General features: G+C 36.2%; 1 protein-coding gene across 4 annotated transcripts in view; it reads right to left on the bottom strand.

Moving 5' to 3' along the window:
• Positions 1-1428: 1428 nt before the first annotated feature.
• The window catches only part of LOC139450552 (protocadherin-9-like), a 74420-nt gene continuing 59517 nt past the window's right edge, over positions 1429-16331 (bottom strand). For all 4 annotated transcript variants that reach the window (XM_071232305.1, XM_071232306.1, XM_071232303.1 and 1 more), the window contains 2 exons: positions 11624-12975; positions 1429-4895 (listed from right to left, as the gene is read on the bottom strand). In XM_071232305.1, the coding sequence (XP_071088406.1) occupies positions 12920-12975 (56 nt within the window). In that variant the 3' untranslated portion in view covers positions 1429-4895; positions 11624-12919. The remainder of the gene's footprint in view (positions 4896-11623; positions 12976-16331) is intronic.

The raw sequence follows: 16331 nt of genomic DNA, 5'->3' as shown, positions 1-16331 counted from the left end.
ACGAACAGTGCAATTTCATTGGTTGGCTATAATTAGCAGTGTGTCATTTAAATTGGGACCTGTAAAGATCCAGGGTAGAATAGGTCTTAAGCAACCCATTCTTGCTGTAAAAGGTGACTATGCTTGTCATAAAAGGCGATGGGATCAGGCTCGCTGACTTGGTTGATGCATGTCATTGATCCCAACTGTGTGAATTGATGCTCATGACGTCAATCACTGGATTGTCTGGTCCATACTCGATGCGTTACACAACAAACAAACATGTAAACTGGACTCCAAATAGAGCTATGGCGGTGCATGTGTCAATAGAATGTTTAGCTGATACTCTGGATAATCAAGGACACCTGGTGTCATCATTGGAAATTGACAGTAAGTGAAGGTTTTTAAATTTGTCACCACAGTTTTGTTTGTAGTTCCTACATTTTACACCATTTAGATGATTCCTTAAAAATTCAGGTGAGCTACGTACCAGAAACCTTTTGGCAGGACAGGCTCCCGTGTCACAAACACCAAGTATCATCAATCAACAATTAATTCTGAACACTTATTACATCCAATTTGTTTGTAGTGAGTGAGTGAGTGAGTATGGTTTTTACGCCGCTTTTAGCAATATTCCAGCAATATCACGGCGGGGGACACCACAAATTGGCTTCACACATTGTACCCATGTCGGTAATCGAACCCGGGTCTTTGGCGTGAGGAGCGAATGCTTTAACCACTAGGCTACCCGACCGCCCAATTTTGTTTGTAAGTTCTTAATGTTACATGATGACCGAGAATTCCTGTGGGCTCCATGGTCTTTTTCTTGTGACAGAATACCTCTGAACAGTGGCATGTTTTACAACAATATATTTCAATTACATCTGTCATAAAGTTTGATTGGTTTCAAACAAATATTACTTCTTCATTATGGCAAGATGATTATAAAAAATGAGATTATAACACATCTAAATACAAGAAAAAACACATAAAAAGTTCAAAAAATTTATTTTCACATTTGTACAAATTGTTTTCATCAATGAACTATCAACAGAAATTTGTACAAATTGTTTTCATCAATGAACTATCAACAAAAATAATAACATAGCCATAAGAAACCTAATATTCTTAAAGAAACAATAATCATTACTAAAATGCTAGAAAAATGGACAAAAACATAACAATTCATCTTATCTACATACCTTATATATCATAACCTCATATGTTTAAATACTGAGACATATCACTAAAGTAAATGCTAGAAATCTTGCATTGGATGTATTCTGCTAAGTAACTGCTAAACAATACTTACTCATACAGTTGATTAGCATTAAATAAGTCTTAAACTAAAATACTGGTGTTTTGTCCAATGACTGGACTTTGTTGTGTGTTCAAAAGCAATGACGTGGGTGGACCCATCCCATCTTAATGTTGATTGGACTCATAAGAAACATTGGTGAACATGTGGTTCCATGCAAGAGAGAATCTTTGAAATGGGTAAAAAAAGCATGTACTTTATATGAATTTACTATTTAAATGTTCTGGACATCCAATTACCAGATAAAGTATTATACTTATAAAAGAGTCACAAAGCCATTGGTATGAATAAGGCTTAATATAGCATCATCCTACACTCAAAGGATGAGCCCACTCATTTAAGTGATCTTAGCGCTAAGTCTATGTAACCCACAATTCGCAACATTAACTTCGTAACACTCCAATCACTTACGTGCAAGTGCCACTGGAAAGTCAGTAGATTATATTTTTGATGACAACAGTACAGTGACCTAGCTTGACCTCCGTACGATGGCAGGTGCTACAGTGAATGAATGTATCATGAACCTAGGCGTTCATGAATTTGTTACTTTGATCTTGTCTGTTTTTCACAGAGATATGATTATGAATATCTCTTCGGCACTGACACATTCTTAATCAGATGATCTGAGTCCACTCAGCACTCTTACCACATGACGATTTTTATCGACTTAATGTAAGGATGCAGTTATGTGATAAAAAAACAAAGAACAATATACATCAACCTGTGAATGATATCAAATACTTAATCTAAATTGAGCATGATGAAACTTTGTTTTCATGTTATAAATATAGCACTCCATATACAGCATATTATTAACTGAGCGAAGATCTACCCAACTGAGTACATAGTAAGTATCACTAAAACTGTGACAACTTGCTTTCCCCTACTGCTGCTGAAATAACAGTAATGAGAAGATGCTTTGCTATTTCAGTTTTTACGGACTCTTTTACATTTGATATAAAAATAATTTGAATCCATCTTAGCACTAAACTTATATTTTTCAAGTCATTGTACACCTGGTGTCTTGTGACTGCAGTGTGTCGGGGAATATCCTTCTCACATGACACATGAAATGAAACTGCATGGCATAACGACAGTAAAATAATCCGAGAAAACCAAACCAAATTAAAGTTCATGTGATAAATGTCTCACAGACTTCTCTGGAATGGAAGCATTTTGACATTACTACATCCTTATTTCACATGTTGTCTCATGTCACAGCAGCAGATTTTTCAACAAAACAGCAGAAAACATATGAGACTTGTCCATCATTCTAGATTATTAAATTACAAATCCAAATTAAGTTCAAAGAAAGAACAAAAACCTGCTACTTGGAGCTGGAAAAATAATACAAAGCTTGACTCATAACATACATGTACATGTATTCGTTTTTGTACACTAGAAATGTTGTATCTCACATCCTTATGCGCAATTATATACAAATGAACAGCAATATGACATCCACAACAGCATTATGAAATCAGCAACAGCTGCATTGTGACATCACAAACAGCATCGTGACATCAGCAACAGCATTGTGACATCAGCACCACTACATTGTGACATCCGCAACAGCATTGACATCAGCAACAGCTGCATTGTGACATCAGAAACAGCATTATGACATCAGCAACAGCTGCATTATGACATCAGAAACAGCATTATGACATCAGCAATAGCTGCATTGTGACATCAGAAAGAGCATTGTGACATCAGCAACAGCATTGTGATATCAGCAACAGCTGCATTATGACATCAGAAACAGCATTATGCGTCAGCAATAGCTGCATTGTGACATCAGCAACAGCTGCATTGTGACATTAGCAACAGCATTATGACATCAGCAACAGCTGCATTGTGACATCAGCAACAGCATTATGACATCAGTAACAGCATTGTGACATCAGAAACAGCATTGTGACATCAGCAACAGCAATATGACATCAGAAACAGCACTGTGACATCAGAAACAGCATTGTAACATCAGCAACAGCTGCGTTGTGACATCAGCATCAAACATTATGACATCAGCAACAGCATTATGACATCAGCAACAACTGCATTGTGACATTAGAAACAGTATTGTGACATCAGCAACAGCATTGTGACATCAGCAACAGCATTATGACATCAGCAACAGCTGCATTGTGACATTAGAAACAGTATTGTGACATCAGCAACAGCATTGTGACATCAGCAAATGAAAGACACTGGATGTTGAGCAAGTCTGCCGTAAGTGTAACACATTTATAGCTCAATCTTTCTCACGCTCATAGCACTATATAAAACCCCTGCACTCAGGAGGATGGACAGCAAGATTCATTTAATTGTTACAGCAGCATCATGAAATAAAATCATTCAATGTAAATCTGACAAAAATGAATTTGATTCATTAGCAGTTCATATTTCCAAACCTTTTGAGCCCTTTTAATTTTATAGATGAAGTATTTCATCTTCAACCATTGCAGTATGAATTTAAAGTGTTTTTTTCAACAAATTATTAGAATTCATTTTGATCTTACTATGAATTTGTTATCTGTATTGAAAGAGTGATTGTATTTTGTTATCATGTTTGCCGAATGATAACAGTAAGACTTCATTATCATCTCCCCTTAATGTCACCTGATACACCTTAATCCCCCGATCTGTGAATTTCTTGCTGTGAAACTAATACACCATGGAATCTAATAACATATATTTTCCCACCCTTCATTGAAAAGTTTTCCAAGAGACCCTTAACCCATATAAAAAATCACTGTTTACGTTCAAAGTTAAACCAGGCTTAAGATCTGAAATCCATTTAAAGCTAGGTACCATTCAATGATACTGAACCTTTATCTATAGACAGAACCTAGTCCCCACATTAGACTGGTGCTACCAAGTATTGATTTACTAATGGCTGAATCTTCAGTAATTGCAAAACATCTTGAGAAGTGCAGAGGCAATTTAACCAAAAAATAGATTGTAAAATGTAGTAGATATACCTCCAGTGCGACCAGGTCATTAATTAGAGGCATATGGCCTAACCTTTAGAATGAAAGGCTTTTGTGGTGAAAAATCTCCATCTCGAGAAGCAGCCATTGCCATAGCTTCCGCATGTCGGAGATAAGAGTTGAAGAAGGAGGCGGGGATTGACTTTCCTTAAAGATTTAGCATTTTGATGATGGTGTCAATTTCATCACACTATGTTTGAGTTCAATATATGGATTGTAAACCAAAGCATAAGCCCCTGGAGCAAGTATCTGATTAATATTCAAATTGGTCAGCACCCTGAGGATATTTACTTCTACTCTCAGAATGGATCCTACAGCATTAGTAACTGGAGAAGAAATTGAAAACTAAGTCAGAAGCTTCCATAAGAATGTACGTCAATCTAAGACGTGAATTTTTCAGTTTTCATGTTTCAATGAAATGCTCATTAATCTGCAAAAGGTCTATGCATGCATCATTAAAACGACTCTCACAATAAATGATTTTGACTATCAGTATGTGTATTTCTTTTGTTTCCGTCGAAAAATTAACTTCCTGTGTGGCAAAATATTTGAGTTCATGTTCGCAGGTCAGCTTGAATTTGGTCCATAGCACTCTTTAAATTAATCTGAAAAAGAAAATTTACAAATAATAATTGCACTTCAAATCAATATTGTACAAATAAAATTATGACTTTTATTTTACATAAATCTTATAAAAAAGTCAAATGCTGACCAAAACGTTTGGGAAAATGGAGGAAATATAAAATCAACAACATCCAATATTTCTATGTTGAAAAGAGTTTTATGAGGAAAGATTATCGTATTATAACATTCATTTCATGCTGACTGAGACAATTATTGTGGGTCGAGCGGGACAAGCAGGCCTTGAGTAAGTGAGTGAGTTGGGTTTTATGCTGCTTTGAACAGTATTCCACTTATACAGCTTATTGTGGAGGAAAGCCGGAAGTGATGCAGGTCTCAGACGTTTACCACTTGAGTGAAACCCTAGAGCATGTGTAAGATGCTGACAAACCTAGAAACATAATTGGGTCGAATTGGGATTCGAACAAATGATCATAGGATCTGCATGCCCAAGAGATGCAACTTTGCACAGCAAATTGCGACTACTGGGCCACCACACCCAGAAGGCTTGACAAACTCACTTGACTCGGTCAGATGATCAGAAAATGCCTATCTATACATTCTTTGACTCTTGAATATGAAATCTATTCCATGAATTACAAATGATTTCATCTAATTGGTGAATATTTATTGAAACATATATACTTTTTCTAAAAAACAAACCTACTTTCGAAACACTAAGGGACCAGCTATTTATAGGATGGGATGGATGAAAGGGAGTCAGAAAGCCCAAAACATTAGGACAGTCTCCAGGGGAGGGTCATACGAAATACACACGTTTAGGGAGGGTCATGAAAAAGTGGACATTGCATAAAAAAATAAATAGTGAATTTGCATTTTATCTTTTCAGGGTTAAAAAAAAACGTACGAGGACATTAGGGTCATCCAAAAATATGACAAGCATAAGGGAAGAGTCATTATTTTCTTTACAGTAGTGCATAAAAAATCTCAGACCCACCCTGTAATAAATAACTGGTCCCAAAGTCTATGTAAATTAGGTTTGCCATTTGTACATAGAATAAGTGAGTGAGTATAGTTTTACACCACTTTTAGTATAACAGCAATATCATGGAAGGGGACGCCAGAAATGGCCAGGTCTTTGGTGTGACAACATCAGAATAAAAGACAACATGAGATCAAACAGCATGATATTCAATGGTATGATATCATGACATAACCAGACTGGCATTATAACCCAGAGACCATATCGGTATATGGTCTCTGTATAACTTCAGGGAAACCACATAGAAAGTTTAACAAAATATTAGTTAATGTAATTCCTTCCTAAGTTATCTCCCTTTCGATGACAGCCATTTGTGAAATTTAAACAATCTTATTAGCAAACTCTCTTTTTAGCAAACTCTATCTCTACCATAATATTTAACTTCAACAACCACTTAAAAGACACAAAATAAAAAGATCATAGAACAAATGAATTTTCTTTTAAATTGTAAGAAACAATATGCATATTTGAATAGCCCATAAGAAAAGCTATTTGTGCTCCTTATTTCTTTATGAAAAGCTATGTAAACTAATCTATTTTTTGTAAGCTCTCCCAACTTAACCATCAATTCCAAACAATTTAATGACATTTGAGAAGATCAAAGACCCAGTATCAAATTCAAATTAAAAAAAATTAGTTAAGGTCTTTACAAGAAAGCATATGAATTAATATCTGGAAGTGCTAATTTAATACTTCAGAACAGACCTTTAAAGGTACAATTAATGCCTGTTACTGTTACATATTTTTCGAAAATTTATTGGAATGAAACAGTACAATTATCACCATTCCTGGACAAAATACCAGTCTTTCGACTCCAAAACTATCCCTGTGATCATGTCGGTACATTATCTTGTTTCTTTCCAACCCTGTATTTAAATATTTAAGTTTTCAAGTTGAAGTAAATGCAATCACATCAAATGAATAATACATCAAATAGAGATTAAATGAGTTGGTTTCCTAAAATCAATGAGAATTGTGAGCTCCTGCAGAATCCGCCCTGTCAGGCTATGGGGCCTACTTTTCAATCAAAGTCAGACAATTTCAGGTTTATTCTTCACTACTGCCTTTATAAGCATTTTATTTCCCACCCTGCTTTCGGAAAGCAGCTGTCTATATAATTACTTCCAGTACCTTCAAAAGGTCAATTCTAATGGAATTTACATTACACATGACTTTTGTCCTTTTCCTCTTTTTGCAATGAAATTAAGACCATTCTTGTCATAACACACCATACTTTAAGATATTATTGTTGAAGTCTTTATGCTATGATAGATGATAATATGAAATCTTCACTTTGGATTACGTTGTCTTACACTAACTGTCTGGAAAGTTTTCAGATTCAGTGTCTCAACGAACAGTTTTTCATTGTTTTTTCCTATGACAAAATTGTCTGTTTTCTTGTTGGTAGCCATCAAGTCATTGTTTAACTCTGAGCAATATGATAAGTGTTTAACATACTTACAATGTGGAAAATCATTTGTCTATACAACTCATAAATTATATAGACTTTGCTATTGGTCATTAAGGTCACTCCATTGTCAAATGGTCATAAGGTGTCTGCCCAGAGAGCGTAAGGTCTGTGTTTCGATCCCAGGTCTCGTCATACCAAGAAATGTCAAAAGGTGGTAATTGTTGTTACCCTGCCTGGTGGTTGGCGTTGAGGGTGATATAATTGGACATGTGACCAATACCAACCATATCCTCTGTATATTTGTTGTTTTGTGGAGAGGGTTCACATGTGATATCATTTAGATGAACATTTAGCCCCAGAAATATAGTTATAATTTGAGGCTTCAGTTGGATTCCATTTTTAATTTATTCTCTAGGGTCTGGGACACAATTAGAAAATCATAGAAGGAAATAATCCTGGTTATTACTGTGAATACTGTGAAATTGGCATTGAATATCCATATAGGTTTCAGGAACGTTCAAAAGTAGAGTAGGAAAAATTGGTTTTCAAATAATTATTTCAAATTTAAGTAATAAAGCAAACATAATTAGACACAGATTGTCTGAAACTCAACATTTTATTGTTTTCATCTTTTACGTACTGCCATTTGTGTTCGTTTGAAATCTAGAAACCACCACCCTAATGACTTAAAAACAGCTTAATGATATTTCCTCCAATGCACTTTAATATGACTAATGTATTTTATGTCTTTTCAAGCTGAAACTAATGTCAAGCATGATCATCAATCAGATTATTTCTAGTTGTATTACTTTTCATCCTTCTAATAATCATACAGCGGACATAGCATGAACGATGATCCATGTCAATGTTGTACTACCAGTATACTGTGCATATTTTTAATGCACTGTTCGTTAAAAGTACCCCAAAAGTATGCTCAAAGTGCTACATTAATACCCCAGTCAATGGATAAGTGTATGCTCGATTTTCATTCTCAGCTCCCTGGGGAGTATACAACCCAAGTCTACCTGATTTGTGATCTGTGTGCTGTGTGCAGGACCACATGCCACATGTCAGACAACTAGCTAGTTCAAACGTGACACCTTATGTAGATTTTCATGAATTTTCACAAGACATTTTCCTGAGTTCTTAAGGAACAAACAGATCTGTTTTTGAAGTAGATAAAAATATATATCTTCTTATCGTAATTGAAAATTGGTATTTCAAAGTAGATTTGACAATTGATATTTTTAAAATGTCACTTATGCAAAATGCTATCTTTGATGAAAGTATTCTTCTTTCAATCCCTACTCAATTCATCCTTTCCTAATCACATTCCTAGGCATTTTCAAAGGAAAATTTTGTAAAATAGCTTTATAATCAAAATCATTTTAGGTTATCAATTTTGCTTCGACTAATTTTTTTTAGCCTCTTGACATATTGATCGAGAATGTCTGAAAAACAACAAATAAAATTGGTCTAGCCGAAACAAGATTTTCCAATGATTTGCCTTAAATCAGTAAAGCGAAGATTCCTGATATTCCGTGGGCTAATGTCAGCCATCAGCATGTGCACAATTTAGTCAGGGACAGGTTGTCAATACGCTTGACACAAATCAGTTTCCACATGGAGGCCCATTTGCCAAAGACTAGCGCCAGTGCTATGAAGGAGAAAAGGTATATTAATCCGCCAGACTGTGATCCTATAGTATCAATCGAGACAGAAACATTTCCTTTCATTTGAATACAAACACCTATAAGCATCGCAGTCAGAGAGGCCGTTGTTATAGCACACAGATAAGGGAATGTGGTATTGGTCAAGCATGTCCAGTTATCGACAGAATCAACAGTCTGTGTCCATTGGTCAGTATATCGTTAATGGCAATATTACAAGAATCAGCCATGTGTAACCACAATATTACCGGAGCTAAAATGATGATCAGTGGTGTGTAACTACTATTCCATTACAGGTCTACTTAACCCTGTTTATGTCCCCTTTCACCGTTCTCTGAACCCAGAATTAATTCCGAATGGGCTTAGTGTTATTTCATGGTGTTTTGCGGACAATTTTATGGATTTTAAGGTGATCAAAATAATGCTTAGAGCTTGAAATTATTTTTGCTTAGGCCTAGGAAGGTTTTTTTCCTTTACTGGATTATCCTTGAGTGACTGCATAAACACCAATGTTACCTCCAGTCAAAAAATATATCTTAGTTCAATTGCTTTTTCATGATTGTTTACTATTTACTTTTGGTTTTTTAAATGATAGTTACTTCTACTTCTAACACGACATTCTAATCAGGTTTGATTGCATCCTTTCTATACACATGCTAGTTTGTGAGTGAGTGGGTGGGTGAGTGGGTGGGTGGGTGGGTTTGTGTGTGGGGGGGGTGAGTGAGTGAGTGAGTGAGTGAGTGAGTGGGTGGGTGGGTGAGTGGGTGGGTTGATGAGTGAGTGAGTGAAAGAGTGAGTGAGTGAGTGAGTGAGTGAGTGAGCATAAGTTATATCAACTTAATCTATCCTCCAATCAAAAAAGTCAAAAGCTTTCTCAGAGGTACATATGACTATAAAATACTAAACACCCTGCACTTTAAACTGTATTTTTTCTCTTGATTATCAGCCACAAGCATGTGGGATTCGTGAGTGAGTGAGGTGTGTGGGTGAGTGAGTGCACTTTAAACTGTATTTTTCTCTTGATTATCAGCCAGAAGCATGTGGGATTAACAACGATAACCAACTGATCACTGCATGGCTAAAGGACATGCCTTAATCACTAACCAGCCAATTTTGGGAGTAGATGTCAGCTATTAGTTTCTAATTATTCTGAAATGTAAAATCTTGGTAAAGTTTCTATAATAAGAGGATTTAAAATATTCAAGCTGGCAAAAGAGTAGGTTTAAAAATACTTAAAAATGTCATCCTTTTTTGGCATTCTAAATCTTCAGGAAGGGGAAACATTTTTTTACAGTGACCTCCCTTACTCATATATTTTAACAAGCTCTCCTCTCAAATATCTCAACCAGACTACAAAGAAAAAAGGTGATGACAAGCTCTTAAACACATTACAAAAACATTTACTCAATGACAGCTGTAATTTTGAGATGAAAGAATTATTTTGGTCCAGAATCATGATATTTGTTTTAAAACCAAACATGTCCATCTTTATTTTTCTCTAAAGTATAAATAACAACAGATTCAGAAAGACAACAAAGTACAAACCCTATGACTTCACTTGCTGGTTTAACTCCTTGCTTTGCAATGAAGGTCAGTTTTTCCTAAGGAGTATCAGCTTAACATTTTTCTAAAATGTTTTTCCTCAAAATGTCTGCGCCAAAGCTTGTTGTTTTAGAGAAAGCAACATTCCACTGCAGAGGCAGTAGATTTTTTGACAACCATGTAAGTCAAATATGATAAGGGTAGGGCTGGGATGGGTATTCGGGCCGGGTGGGTACTGAGTAGTACCCGGGTACCCACAGAACTACCCGGACCCGTGGTTAGTCATGTGATTATATTGTTTAATGGCAAAAATTATCTAGAACTCTATGGTTACACTATAAGTAACAAACGTTCACAATTCTTTCCGACTATGCACATATTCCTTCTGACTTTATATGTTTGCATAAAGATAAAACTCCAGTCAACTTCAGTGTATGCATGACCAGATCATTTTATACCTGTATCTAAATGTATTTTGACAGGAGTATGGTCAAACGTTTCCCAATCGTACATTTTGTACCTATCTCTTGAGACCTACAGCGGGTACCCTGGAAGGGCCGGGTAATATTGGGATGGGTACCTAGGTAGTAAATTTGGACTCGTCCCAGCCCTAGATAAGGGATCTTGTTCTTATGTAAAAATTCAAATAATGACATCCTCATATTGCAGCTTTCAGGCAATGTATATTTCTCCTCAGTTAGACACTTTAGGGTTGTTTATCAAACTTATGTACATCTCTACAACCATCTGAATCTGAACATCTGAAGATGCTTGAAATCTAACCAGAGCAACTGTATCCCAGGGCCCCATTCCTCAAAGCGATCTTAGCACTAAGGTGATTGTAAGTCCCATACTTTACCATAGACTTACGATCATTGTAGCGCTAAGATCGCTTTGAGGAACAGGGCCCAGATCTATACTTGTGAGATATTTATATAGCCACACTCCTACTTTAAAGCCCTGAAAATAATCCACATATTGGCAATGTTCAACCAATTCATTGGATGACCTTTCTTTGAAATCAACTTGAATTTAAAGACTTTATTCCAATTAAAAATTGAATGTCACTTGTGTTAACTGTCTTACCTGCTGTACGAAAACTAATCCATTTCTTGTAGGCACAGGAACGGTAGCGGTGTCCTGTATGGCAGAGTCAGGAGTATGCACTTTGAGCACTGTTGGGAGTTTGTCCTGCTCCCAGCATGTTTTGTAGCACCAATTTCTCACATACATGAGTCACGTCTCACTGATGAGACATATTCACTTCGGTAATGTCGTTTGCACTCCAGATGCAACAAGACGGCACATCTGTCACTGTTGGCTAATATGGACCAAATGAACTTTAGGCAGTCCCATTTTTATCAGACTGAATCCCCTAATGTCTGAAAACATGTGTCACAACATGCTTTCCATGATCTTGCCCCTTTGGAGACAATGTAACATGATCTACTATGAGAAGTCTTATCGCTCTCTTAAACACAAATTTCTCATGTCAATTGCTTAGATACATTGTGTTATTTAGTCTCTATCTTATAACAATGTGTTCTCATTCTGACACATGTGTTCTTTTAATATTCACAATCATTCAAAATGGAACAAAACAATTCACATGAGTGATCGCATTTCCTCCTTGGACTTGGATCACAGTTTTCTTCATGGGTATATATCCTGAATAGGTGATCACATTTTCTCATTTGGGCACAGATGACACATACTCCTGTACTGTTATTCACATTATTTTCTCCTTTGGGCACATATCTCACATCTTCCCATACCATACATTTTCACAATATTTTCTCCTTTAGGCACATATGTCACATCTTCTCATACCATACATGTTGCCATTATTTTCTCCTTTGGGCACATATGTCACATCTTCCCATACCATACATGTTGCCATTATTTTCTCCTTTGGGCACATATGTCACATCTTCCCATACCATACATGTTCACATTATTTTTTCATTTGGTCACATTTTCCCATTTCAATTGCTGCTCAGATTATTTTCTCCTTTGGCCACTGTAGATGTCACATTTTCTCATACCGTTGTTCACATTATATTCTCATATGAACACAAGTGTCACGACTTCCCATACCATCACATTATTTCCTCATTTCATATTCTCCATTTGTCACTGTGACACATGATCACAGACGTGGTCACATATTTCTCCACTGGACACATGTATGCCAAGAGTCCTCATCTATTCACACAGATACACAAGGCATAGACTGTAACACTGGAGTAGAAAGAGAAACAAATTTCTCCCATATAATCGGATGTCCTGAGATGAGAGATATAACTTCAAACAGATCTAGTCCTGAGATACCTAGCTCTGACACTGGAAGAAGTCAGTTCCCCCTGACATTCATACACCTCATCAACATGCTATCACAGAACGCTTAAGGGCAGATCTCTCAACACTAGAATTTTGATCTGAAATGAATTAAAACAAACATGGATTAAAAACACAGAAATGTAAACTGGTAATTCAATTGTGGCTCAAGATTGAACACATCATGCTCATCCTTCTGGAAGTTATATCACAGCATGTCAGCTGGATGTGGTAAGGATGTTTTTGATGTTTATCACTTTGATGAAACCCACAAACAGGGTTATGATGTGGATAAACCTAGAAACCAAATCTCTTTGTCTGGAATCCCTGTTTATCTGGAAACCCTATTTGTCTGGAATCCCTGTTTATCTGGAAACCCTATTTGTCTGGAATCCTTGTTTATCTGGAAACCCTATTTGTCTGGAATCCTTGTTTATCTGGAATCCTTGTTTATCTGGAAACCCTATTTGTCTGGAATCCTTGTTTATCTGGAAACCCTATTTGTCTGGAATCCTTGTTTATCTGGAAACCCTATTTGTCTGGAATCCCTGTTTATCTGGAAAATCTCTTTGTCTGGAATCCCTGTTTATCTGGAAACCCTATTTGTCTGGAATCCCTGTTTATCTGGAAAATCTCTTTGCTTGGAATCCCTGTTTATCACTCAACTCTATTCATCTGGAGTCCCTTTTATCTGGAAAACTCTCCTGGGTTACTTTTGGAGACATCTGAACAGTGTTATATACATTTCCCGTTCTGTAAAGGAAATTAGAACTGAAAATGTAACCATGCTTCTCCGTTTTGGGAACACATGGTATCATCACTATCTTAAAGTGATTCACAAACACATTTTTATGATCTAGTCAGAATCATACAAAGGACTCTGTTTAGCAGAGCTTTCTTATGATTATGGAAAGGGTTCCGTCGCTTTTATATATATAATGATCATAGTGAATGAGTGAGTGAGTATGGTTGTACGCCGCTTTTAGCAATATTCCAGCAATATCATGGCGGGGGACACCAGAAATGGGCTTCACACATTGTACCCATGCCGGGAATCGAAGCTGGGTCTTCGGCGTGATGAGCAAACGCTTTAACTACTTGGCTACCCGACCGCCACTAAATGATTATAGAAATGGTTTGGTCACTTTTATTTATGCTCATATATCATTGTGACACATACAGCAATGTAAATATAAAACATCATTGCCAGAGAATAATCCTGATTCCACTGGGCGTGAAAGGCAAAATAGCAGTGAAAAATATATGAATGGATGACACAAGGTGTAAAATACTATGAAAATTGAAGCAATCCAAATTATTTGGTTCCAAATACATAGAGCTGTATTAAGATTCATGCTGCTGGGAATCTTTTTGAATATGTATGGCTGTTTGCTGAAGAGCAATTGGATGTGTATTTAGATTGTCTCCATGCCAGGCTCCATCCATAACATGCACTTTAACAGACACAGAATCATACAATCAAAACTGTCAGATTTTTATTATCACTATTACACTGCAAAATAATTTTGACTTGAAAACATCACACATTGACCAGGGTGCCTCTAGCGCCAACAGTTATTGGAATGTACAGTATATACGCAGACATTTATATTTTAGTTTTGATGAGATTTTCCGCAAGGTTAAAAATACCATCAAAATTTGTCGATTAGTCCTAAGTTATACCCATGTCAAATAATAAAAACGGACCTGATGAATAATGAAAAATTCTTTTTTCCACCATATGGGTTTAGTCGGCTGATGAGTTCATATTTTTTCCCCTATGAATCAATAAAAGTGTCTGTTGTTTCCTCAACTCAGATTGCACTTGCCACATCCTAATAGTATATCTAGTGTATGTAATTCCATGAAACAGAAGACCAAGATCAATACTAATTATTGGTTATTTTGCAATTTGTCCAGATTTAGGAAGTAGAAATCTTTGTATCCTCATTGCAACATTCCCAGTAAATTAGTATCATGGGGAAATTTCTGGGAATGTTCTTGCGAAATGAGGAATTTACTTTATTCTGCACAATTAACAAAAACTGCCCTCCAAAACTTGGTGCGTGTTAGCTGCACCTGTCCCAAGCTTATTAGACTTATAACAGTGAAATAGTTGTGTGGGAAGGAGTATTGGGTGTATTGATACGCACTCAAGCATCTGGAGCACAACTAAGCAAAAGGATTAAACGATATTTATCTAACATTTTTCTTTGATCAGGAAAAGCAGGGTTTGGAGTTGAAATGAGAACATTTTCGACTTTCATCTTGCCTAGTGTTGAAAACAAAAACATTTGTTTGTCAGATTTAGATTGGAATTTCAACTCAAGGCTACACCAAGTCTCCTGTTAAAGCGAAATTGGGCACAAATTTAGACATAAAAATATGAGAGAAAAAAATCACATGGAGCATATATAAACTATCTTGGTAACAACTAATCTTAATGCCTTTTTTGTACAAGCATGCAAATTGGGAACAAAGTGATCATGCACCATTTCCCCTATCATTAAAGAATCATTCAATTCAGTGACATTAGAGATCAAAGTGTTTTTTTCCTAAAAAGTGTTTCTAAAAGAACATCACAGGAAGGAATTGGGTCAGTGGCATGTAACACTTTAGAGATCCGTGCTCGAGTGAGAGGGTTATTGATATCAGTGGTCCTCCTCATAGTATTAATTGACAGATTGAATGTACTAATCCTGTGTTTAACAGTCTGAGAGAACCAGCTGCCTTACGCAGAAAGATTCCCATAGAAATGTCTTCATCAACGACCAACTCCGAGACATCTTCATTTATATAACGTTTTAGAACCTTGAAATGTAACAGATTCAGGTCAAATCTTTGACAGTTTAAAAGATTTTTCATACCACATTTCTATCCCAGAAAAAGTCTGAGGAAGGTTTGTGCAGTTCACTTACAGAATCTTCGAAAAGATTAGATTTTGGTAAAATGCCTGAATTAAAGATTCTGTTACCAAAGAATTTCCCTGTCAGCAATGTGACCTGCAATGCTAATACCATCTTTGAAGAGTGCCCTGTATTATTATCATTGTATTCCTATGACATATCATCCCACTATCAACTGTGACACTGCTTTGAACAGTATTCCAGTTATATCACAACGTGTCAGCTTAATGTGGAACGAAAACCTGAAGTGATACAGGTCTCACGTATACCACTTTGGTGAAACCCACAAGCACGGGTATGGTGCTGACAAACTTAGAAACAATCGGGCAAACCGACTATCAACTGTGAAAGGACTATGTAGAAATTACGATTAAAAGATCTTGACATCTAAAGGACTGAAATTACGTTTTAATCAATTTAACATCATGATATTAGAGAGCGCATAAATTAAATATAGGTTATTTCACAGTAACAAGGAAGATATTGGTTGGCCTTCCTCTGAACACAAACCTAAGTTTATGGAATAAAGAGAGTGATTAAGACATCACTCA

This window comes from Haliotis cracherodii, unplaced genomic scaffold (assembly GCF_022045235.1).
Source record: "Haliotis cracherodii isolate W230 unplaced genomic scaffold, xgHalCrac1.p SCAF_8, whole genome shotgun sequence".
NCBI lineage: Eukaryota > Metazoa > Mollusca > Gastropoda > Lepetellida > Haliotidae > Haliotis > Haliotis cracherodii.
The sequence above is the reverse complement of the archived record's forward strand: the minus strand, read 5'-3'. Positions and strand labels throughout refer to the sequence as shown.